The 10,249-nt window shown below is 41.4% G+C and overlaps 1 protein-coding gene across 5 annotated transcripts in view; it reads left to right on the top strand.

Moving 5' to 3' along the window:
* LOC103372872 (disabled homolog 2-interacting protein) overlaps positions 1-8,893 on the top strand; it is a 102,286-nt gene extending 93,393 nt beyond the window's left edge. For all 5 annotated transcript variants that reach the window (XM_008302637.1, XM_008302638.1, XM_008302636.1 and 2 more), the window contains 3 exons: positions 1,557-1,759; positions 1,850-1,937; positions 4,453-8,893. In XM_008302637.1, coding sequence (XP_008300859.1) covers positions 1,557-1,759; positions 1,850-1,937; positions 4,453-4,620 — 459 coding nt within the window. In that variant the 3' untranslated portion in view covers positions 4,621-8,893. The remainder of the gene's footprint in view (positions 1-1,556; positions 1,760-1,849; positions 1,938-4,452) is intronic.
* Positions 8,894-10,249: the final 1,356 nt, after the last annotated feature.

Here is a 10,249-nt window from a genome sequence, read left to right as displayed (position 1 = left end):
CCTCTATTTTTGTGTCTTGGAATATCCAAAAGCATCTGGTGGGTTGACCTCCGTGCTTTAACTGGGGTATGAAGATGGAAGAGGTCTGCTAGACAGCTCGAGAACTATTGGATGGATTGCCACAGAATTTGCTGTGCTAACTTTTCGTTTCCTTTAACGTCTCTTTAAGGGGCATCAAAATTACAACTTTTATTTCTGTTTATGACCAAATTCCTGCAAAACTAATGGCGCACCCTTCTGCCACAGCTGTATTTTGTGTGCCATGTTAATTAGTAAAATAAGATGGTGCGCTGCTGTGCCACAAAGATGCTCGACTGTTTTTGTTTCTGTAGTGTGCCGGGCTCAGACCACAGGTGTTTTGGGCCAATTTAGCCCCATTTCAGGGTATCAACTGATGTTCGGCCACATTATTTAATAAAGTGACACATTTATAGATCCAGTCCTTAACCTTTACGTTTAATATTTACTAGTTAAAATCTGCCCGAAGCAGCAGACACGGTTGCCAAGCAGTGCTGAATATTTTAGCGCTTGACGCTAATGTTAGCTACAAATATTACCTCTAGTTCTCACTCAAGAAAAAAAGAACCATTATTTCCTCCAACTAATTCCTCATCAACACTTGTTTTTCTCACTGTAAATTAGTGCTGCTGCAAGATGTTGCACCACAGTCTCCATTTTCTTCTCCCCGGTTGTTCCCTCCGGCAAGATAGTCTTAAAACATATCCCGCAGTGAGTGGCGTGCCATTATTTTCGAATCTCGTAGCGTGTGCATGTCCGAGATTAGAGCCCGATTATATTATGTGCGTGATGCAACCCGATTTCAAAATCTATTAGGATTTTATAAACTCCTGCAGTCTGAGCCCTGCATTAGTGTTTATCCAGTGACATGCTGACTGACCACAATATCCCTTATTGTTAAAAGAAATATGTTTTTTCTGTCTGGAAGAGATTTGATTCTCCAGCTGGCCTGAGGAGAACTCCTTCAAAAACCTCTCTAAGGTCCAGCGAGGGGTCAGGGAGAGATTTTGGGGTTTTATTACACAGACTAAAGTCCTGCTTCACTGGTTGCATCCCTCCCTTCTCATATCCTCTTGTCTTTATTCATCCTTAAATCCCTTTGTTTTCTTTCTGTCTGTTTTTTTTTTTTTTTTTCTTGCTAGTTCAATCTCTCAACCTGTCTTTGGTTTCAGCACCAAACCAGAAACCGAGCTGGGGAACGGTTGAATTTGACACCAGTTTTGAATGAAAGTAGTGGTGAAAGCATCAATAGGAATTTTTCTTCAATCTAGCATAAATGTGCTATTATGAGAATTGCTTGTAAATGAACCGTGTGATTCCGTGATAGAGGTCGTCTCTCTGTTCCAGACAGAAATTATACCCTGTCTGAGGAGCAACATGGCCTTAATCTGAGGCCTGATTGAGAGACGTCTTTTTTTGTTCTTGTCAGCTATGGTAATGACGAAGAGGATAGGGCCCGATGGTGATGATGATGATGATGATGATCGTGATGATAACGACAACGGCGATGACGAAAATCTCCTCGCTTCTTTGTTCAGTACCAGCAGGAGATCGCCGTGCTGCAGGAGAAGCTGCGGGCGTCGGTGCAGAAGCTGGAGGAGTACGAGGCCCGTCTCAAGGGTCAGGACGAACAGGCCCAGAAGGTGCTGATGGAGTACCAGGCCCGGCTGGAGGAGTCGGAGGAGCGTCTGCGCAGACAGCAGGACGACAAAGACCTCCAGATGAAGGGCATCATCAGCAGGTAGGAGGAAGAAGAAGAAGTTATTTTGTGCTAAGATGCGTCTTTGCCCATCTGCTCCGTGGCTCCTGTAACACTGCCTCCCATGTCCAGGTTAATGTCAGTGGAAGAGGAGCTCAAGAAGGATCATTCTGACATGCAGGCAGTGGTGGACTCCAAACAGAAGATCATCGACGCACAGGTCGGTTTCCTCTTTACAACACGCTGACTGACAGCTGAGCTCCAGCGTTCCCTTCTGCAGGTTGCATATGGTTTTGTAGATACTTTAAATCTTTGTGTTTCAAATTTGTGTGCGCTGTCACTTGTGGAAACAAAGGGTCACTGACATACAAAGAGATGTTTAATTCATAGCTGTCTCCGCTCTGGCATTGACAAGCTTGAATGGCTGAGCAGAATTTCCCAGCTCCCTCCCACTGTGTCTTATAAAACATACATTTACAAATTTCTTATCTAGTTTCCTGTCAACATGTAGCTCCTCTATAATCCATGGCGGTTTTTAATGGTACAAAAACTGCATTTAAAATCCGTCTTGAAAAACAACAAAAAAAAAGTGTTGATTTAGTGAATTTTGTGGCACAGAAGTCTGAATGGTCATTGTTAGGAGTATAATTATAAATTTAGCAGAGAATGAGTGTGTGGGCATAATTGTTGTCATGAAGGATTAAACCTTGCTGGACTCATCTCTGGATGCAATTTCATCTATCGCATGGGGAAAAAATTGTATATTTCCTGCATGCAAACACACACAGGCACAAAATTAGGTGAAGATATATATATGTATGTCTTTGTAGATTACAGTGTTGAGGAGAAAATGCAAGTATGCCGCAACGTGACATTTACACAAATTCCGACACAAACATGCATAGGTGATTAATCTCCTTCACGCCCACAGTAATGAGCGTTTGCATCTGCAAACAAATACGCCACGGTAAGGCAATAAGTTGTCTCGCTCAGTAAACAGGCGCAGAGAGAAGGAAAATAAAAAGGTCATTACAAAGGCACGGAGGGAAGTGCGCTTTTTGTGGATTAACCAGCCTCGCGTACGGGGCAGCGCGCAGCAACCACTTGTACATACAGATTTTTAACTTCTTCTTTTTTTTTGCTTTGTGCAATTTTTTCTTCAACAAACTAATTTCTCAGGTTGACCTCCTTGTTCGAGTCCCATAATGAAGTCTCCTGAAAAACATTTCATAATTATAACGCCCTAATGTGATTATAATTGGAGTTTGAATGTGTTCCCGAACAAATAACAGGCACAGTGGTGCAGTGGTTAGCGCTGTCGCCTCACAGCGTGCCGGTGATCTGAGGCCTTGCTCTGTGTACGTTTCCACTGGGTGCTATGGCTTCCTCCCACAGACATGCATGGTAGGTTAGCTGGTGGCTCTAAATTGAAATTAAATAAATTAGATCTATTTTGGGTTGTTGCCCGCCTTTCACCCAATGTCAGCCAGCATAGCCTCCAGTCCTCCGCAAACCTCTACAGGATGAAGCAGGTGTAGCTACTGGAAGGATCAAAAAAAAAAAAACTTAATGTAAAATAAATCAGGTGTAGGCAGCATTTTTTGAGCATCACTGGGCAAAAATTCCACTGGAATCTTTCAGCGTATTGTTATTTCAAGTGGCCTAATAGGAAACTAGAATTCCGCCCGGCTCCTTTTTTTAGGCTTTAGAAAATGTAGCCTGTGACGGGAGATTTCAGCCAATCACAAGGCAACCAGAGAGACAGTATAAATGGCAACAAAGGCTGGTGTGAGAACAGGATTTGGTGGTGTAATAGGTTATACTGATGACTTTCACTCAGAAGAGCTGGATTTGAATCCTGGGTGACGCCACATGTAAATGATGACTTTTAGCTTGACTGTCTCAGCACGTTTGAAGCATGCACTTGAGTTTTGAAGAGGTTCAGAACAGAGACGGGTGACGGACGAGTGGCAGAAGGAGCACCGTGTATTTTCAAATTTTTATATTTGCCCTGACCACAGGGAAACTGTAGAGTAATCAGTACCGTGTGTGTCTGTGAACAGTCTCTAGCTCGAGTGCTGAGGTCAAACAAGCTGATATTTACAGGTGACCTAGAATGACCTCTCCTCGGAATGATTAGATTTTGGGGTCAATCAGTGCAAGTCAGCTCTGCCAAAGGTCAAAGGTCACTTTTTTTTAAATGCCGTATCATAGCCGACAGGGGCAACTAGATCCCTGTTTTCTTCCTTTTATTTTTTTTTCTTGGATTGGTTCTGCTTTGTCTTGTTTTATAATTTTGTTCAACGTCAGTGTGATGCCCTCTTTGTTTCTGTCATCCACCTGCTAGCATACAGGGTTGACATCTGTAACATTTTCTCGTTCACTGAATGCCCTAACACAAAACTGACGTTGCTAAATTTGTTCAGGCCGTTAGTGTTAAGCTCCACAGTGTGTATTGCTCTTTTTCATCTTGGTCAACATTTTAGTAAAACTTTCCCTCAAATGGAGCAGAACAGGTAGCTTATTATTGTAATTTGGGGCTTTGCTAATAATCACCAACAGACCTCTATTCATGAACAGAAGGCATTCAGCACGGTGACTTTAGCCAGCATGCTAACTACAAGAAATCAAATGGTCACTTGGCTCTCGTAAATATAAGATTTGTCCAATTTTTGGGGAAAGGAGACTTCTATTAGGTTCAGACTCAGTCAAGTTGTATTTATATGTGTTTACAGGAGAAGCGCATAGCATCGCTGGACGCCGCCAACGCCCGTCTGATGAGCGCTCTTACCCAGCTGAAGGAGCGCTACAGCATGCAGACCCGCAACGGCATCTCCCCCACCAATCCCACCAAACTGCAGATCACTGAGAACGGAGAATTTAGGAACAGCAGCAACTGCTAGACAGACTGGCATCTGCCCCGAGTGAGTGTCGAGTGCCTGAGCGTGTACAGTTATTCAGCGAGAGGATGTCTACGTGCATGCACGGATGCATGCCTGCTTGAAAGACTGCAAGACTGTGTGTGTGTGTGAGAGAGAGATTTCAAAGCAGACAGTACTTTTGGAAGTCATTTCCACTTTCTTGGAGACGGTGTGGGAGTGAGGGCATCGCTCTGAAAGGGCCGGCCAGAAGAGGTGGAACTTCAACGTGATGGACAGATCGACAAGAGAACAAGATCACCAGACGGCCTTCGTTACCAGGGTGACGGCCAGAGGAGGCGGGGCAGAGCTTGTACATAGAAAACTCAAAGCTGTCCATCAGTCACACACCTGTCCGGTGTCAGCAGTCGCTGGGACAATTCAAGCCCCTGCCTATGCTTGGGATGAACCACTATATAACCACACACAGTGACGACCGCCACACACGGTCGCCCCTAGCAACCCTCCTCTCCTCCTCCTCCTCCCTCTCTTTATTCTGCTCCCTCTCGACGACCAAGTGGACCCACTTCAACCCAACAACACGCATCAAGGATTATCGCTTTAGTTGTCTTGAGAGGATTACTTTCCAGTGCTTTATTCTGAAGTCATTGTTTTTAAAGAACCAAATAGGAGCTATAAAAAAAAAAGTGATATTTTTAGTCCAAAACAATCTTCTTTATTTCCCTTTCCAATCCTGGGTGTGTTCCTGAGCGTCCCGCTGACCCCGCTTCCCTCCTCTCCATCCCTATGTAGTGCACTTTGTGAAAAGCTATTGGTACATGAAACGCCTTAAGTAAGGAACACACCTCGACTTTATCCCGCAGCTCCCCTATTTCTGCAAAAAAAAAAAAAAAAAAAAGAAAGGCACAACTTATACTGTGGATTTGTAAAGAATACAAAAATAAATTGTACACACGTAAATGTATTATAAACACTAAAGTAAATGAATTCTATGTGATACTATATTAATGAAATTTAATATAGATGTATGCAGTTTTCTTTTTCTTCTATAGAGTATACACACATATACCTATATTTGATAATCTCAAATATAAAAGCAGCCCTTTATTTAGGAGTGAGATCTAGTTTTATTTTTCTTCTCTTACGATGAAAGACTGTAGTGTGTAGCTTGCTTTGGAGCCCTGGAGAGGGAGACCCCGCCGAGCAGTGATCAGCACCTCAGTCATCTTTTAATCCATCAATGCTTTAACCCTTTACATACAGTATGCACTACATTTGAGAGAAATGTCTGCACAGTAGTTTGCACAGTCGAATGTAATCGGTTCTTCTTCTTCTTCCGGTGCTCATCACTGCTCTCAAAGACGCAGATCACTCAAACCCCAGATTTGGATTTTGCTTGGATCATACGTGAGGTCTTTTTTTATTTCTCTGGTTGCACAAAAGCTATTGAGAGACGTGTTTAGAGGCACTCACTCATACTATACACTGGACCGGTGGGCTGTTGTTATAATGGCCTCCTTAGTTACAACATTTTCTCTCTAACTGCTTTATTTGTTCGTGGTAATGAAGTATGCTGCATCCAAACTGTGACTCTATTGATCCTAGTGGCATCATCATCTCTCGCTCTCTCTCTCTCTCTCTCTCTTCTCCTGTCTCTTTTTCTTACTCGCCCCTTCCCTCCTCCATCCCTCGTTCTTCTGAATGTGAAGATGCTAACTCACAGTTGGTCTTAACACGGGGTTCGCTCCTTCCAATCCCCCCCCTGTCGTCGCTCCATGCCATCTTAGCATCTGTATTTTGTATATTTTTGTATTCATTTTTCTTACCTATAACAAACTATATACATCAAGTGTGAGGCTCTGCATGCTTCATCCTTGCTCTAGAGCCAATGGTAGCGTCAGTATCACCGTTTGTTTTCTTTGTTTGCCAGTTGGACAGTGATGATGATGACGACGACGAATAGCTTGCTGCAGACATGACATGAATATATGCTGAGTGTATCAAGAGGCTGGACAGCCTGGGAAAGTGTAAATAAAATGCTCACACTATTTTTACCTAATGTTATCAGAGCTTTTTGTAAATGTATCTTGTGCTCAAACTCTGCTGTATCATTATGGATATTGTAAATACAAAATAGCTCAGTCAGTCATCTGTCCTCATTGGTTAGAACTATACAATTAAATTAACCTTTCAGTGTTCTCTCTGTTAAAGCTATTGTTTTGTATTTAGAGTGTAATATCACTAGCCAAAAAAACTGACTAAGTAGGAGTTTGACTCTTGGGATGTATGCCTCCTTGTTTTCAGGCCAAGCGGAGTCCAGTTTCGATGAGATTCACAAGCACAATCCTGTATTTCTCATCAGTCTAGCTCTATGCACTTTTACGTTCAGTGGTTGGTGTTTATAACTAGCGTTTTGTTTTGGTTTTTTTCCTTTCTTTCCTTATTTTTTTTAACAAAGCACCTGTTTCAGGTGTTTGAAACCGTGGCAAAACCGAAGAACGGCATTTTTTGTAATAGCTCTATCTCAAACCTTTATATCAAATTATGAGAACAATTCAGCGTTGTTCCTGTTTGTCGCATCAGACTGAGGAACCCTGTGGTTGCAAAACAAAATACAGGACTTGTCATATCTTGCCGGGCATTCAGCCATGAAACCGTAGTGTGCAACTGTACAGACAAAAGCAAGACTATGTCACTTTTGACTGAATAAACTACACATTTCCCGTCTTACATTAATTAGCAATAAAGTTTAACACTTAGCTTAACACACTCAAAGGTTTTTCTGCTAATGCGCAGCCTTAATTTACTTCTTCTGTTTTGACCAGTAGCTTGTAGTGGTTAATATTACCCAGTGGTTGCAAAGTTTAGGTAAATTTGCATTTTTTTTGTTGCACATGAGCTACTGTTGTAATAGCTTAGCATTTCAGCTAAATGCTTAACTATTTTCTTTGCTAAACGGCAACTTTAGCTGTTTTAATCAGTGCCACTGTGTGCTCTTCGTGTATTTGCATACATTTCAGTTACAGAGAAAACCAAAGTTTTCTTTAAAAGATGAGTTGTTGCCAAACAGTCTTCTGTTTAGCATGTGGCTAAACATTTTTCTGTGTAGCATTTAGCTAGACTGTTAAGCTTACCGTTAGCAAACGTTAGCAAAAAAATGTGGTCAGTTTTGTCGTAAGTCCCAATACTGATTGAGTTTACTGACCTAATGACTTGTTTCAAATAGCATTTTAGCGATATGCTAATTACTAGTTTAGCATTTATGCTTGTTAAACAGTATGAAATCTTGACGCTAACTTAGACCTATTATTATTAACATGATAAGCAATAAACCTCTAACACATTTAGTATATTTAAAGTACACTAATTCAGTTAATTGACTTTATGGCTCTTAAATACTTAACAAAATGTTTATTTACTGTCTAGCTAAGTCAGTGCTAAGCAACAGCAATGTTATGTAGCTAAACTGTTGCTAACATTACAGCCTTGCAAAAACTCATATGTTTCTTGGTTGCATTTAGCTAAACAGTAAACTGTTTAGCATGTAGCTAAACTGGATTTTGCTGTGAGGGTTACTGCTTATGTTAGCAAATTTGGAGTAAATTTTGGCAATTTGAAGTGCATTGATTCAGTTTACAACAACTCTTGTAGCCTATCCTGGTTACATTTAGCTAAACAGTATGAAATACGAGCTAATACTACAGCCTTACAAAAACCCATACGTTTATTGTTTAGCATATAGCTAACTGGTATTGGCTGCTGGGGTAGTAGTAGTAGTAGTTTAGCATCTAGCTGTGGTTGCTACACAGCAAAAGTCACATAGTCTTGCTTTCAACTTGACAAAAACAAGTTTGTTTTTTAACAGATACAAGGCTCTCATTTCCCATCTCTACATTGAAGCAGAAAAGGTACTTCAACGTTTAGTATCTAATTTGGCTTCTCAGCTATCAGTTCATTTATCCCACCCATGCTCCCACTTCAGCTCTTCAACTTTACGAATCAGAAAACCCTGAGCTCACTCTTGACACAGTTCAGCCACTCCGAGAAAAGATTAATCAGAAAATATAAAGCTATAAATAAAGCAAAAGATGTTGTATGTTTTCTATTATCTTGTAGAAAATACTTTTGTAAGTATGTTGAAAGTATAAAGTATTTGCTGGATTCTGCTTCCTTTGACGACAGTGACAAAACAATAATGTACAGAGGAACTTGTGTTGACAAAATGTGGCTGTGCAATTTATGTACATTTGCAACTAGACCTATTAAAGTTTTATTTAGCTATTTTAAAAAAAAAAAAGATCTCGTCCTCCTGTGTCTTTGTCCCATCGCCTTCCTTTGGATTGTTCTCTGTGACGCTTTGTTATTCTGAAATGTAAATGAAGCTTAATTCGCCAGCATGTGTGATGAGTCACATGTTCATTAAATACTCAAGCAGGCCTAGATAGATGACAAGCAGCTAGAGAGAACATATGCTCAGACTCGGGGTCCAAAGGCAGAGTGGAGGGTATGATGGAGGGATGTGAAAGACCCGTTTGAGCAGCGTCGACTTGTCTAAGCGAGCCTGACCTACATACTGCCTGATTGTTATTCCCTACCGTGGGTAACGAAAAGCCTGAAATGTCCTTAACAACAGACGAAATGGCTGCAAATTGATCTGAAAGTTATATAACAAAGCTGTGCCTTGCAATTGTTTTTGAGTGTCGCTACAAGGCAAGAGAGACGTGCTTTGAAATATCATCACTGTACTCGTATTGTTAGGGTCCGAGCACCCAAAAGGGTGCGAAGACCCTATTGGAACTGCTCGGATTATTATTATTATTATTATTATTATTAGGGTCCGAGCACCAAAAGGGTGCGAAGACCCTATTGGAACTGCTCGGATTATTATTATTATTCGTGCCAAAGACACGCATTTTTGAGGCCCTAAACATAGTCGAAAACTCACCAAAATTGCCATGTACATCAGACCCGGTGAAAAATTTTATAATTTGGAAGAACAATACACACCTCAATAGAAAAATTGCTCCACAGCACCACCTTCTAAATTGTCAAAAGCACATTTGGCCTAGAGCTACGCAATTTTGTAGGCATATAGAGCAGGTCAGGATGACTAAAAAAGTCAGGCTGGGCCAAGTTGTAAAATGCAACACGGCTCAACGGCGCCCCCTACAATATTTCAACAGATTCCCATTGGGGCTATGTTTGATTTACAACTACCTCATTTGCTACACATATGTAACAACTTGTGATGCACAAAAAAGTCCATTAGCATGTTTCTGTAAACCCAACAGGAAATCCGCCATGTTGGAAAAACGGCGAGCATGCCGGGCCATTTTTTCTCAAAAATGGCCATTTTTGGCCATTTTCAAAATCGAACTCCTCCTTGGGGGTTCGTCGTACACACCTGAAATTTGGTGAGCACAAACTACATGACATGGTGACTAAAAGTTCTTCAAACACTTCGCAGATGAGGCCCGGTTTGGAAATGCCGACCCAGGCAATTTCGATCAATGGCCATTTTGTCGATTTTCGCTGTGTTTTTTGCATTCAACTGACGCTAGTCACAAGGTTGTTTCACCTACAGCTACAAGATTTGCTGGAGATATGTAGCAGGTCAGGACGCACAAAAAAGTCAATCAGCACCAAGCCCTAA

This window comes from Stegastes partitus, unplaced genomic scaffold (assembly GCF_000690725.1).
Source record: "Stegastes partitus isolate 25-593 unplaced genomic scaffold, Stegastes_partitus-1.0.2 Scaffold1848, whole genome shotgun sequence".
Taxonomy (NCBI): Eukaryota; Metazoa; Chordata; class Actinopteri; family Pomacentridae; genus Stegastes; species Stegastes partitus.
This window is presented reverse-complemented; position numbering and strand designations above follow the sequence as displayed.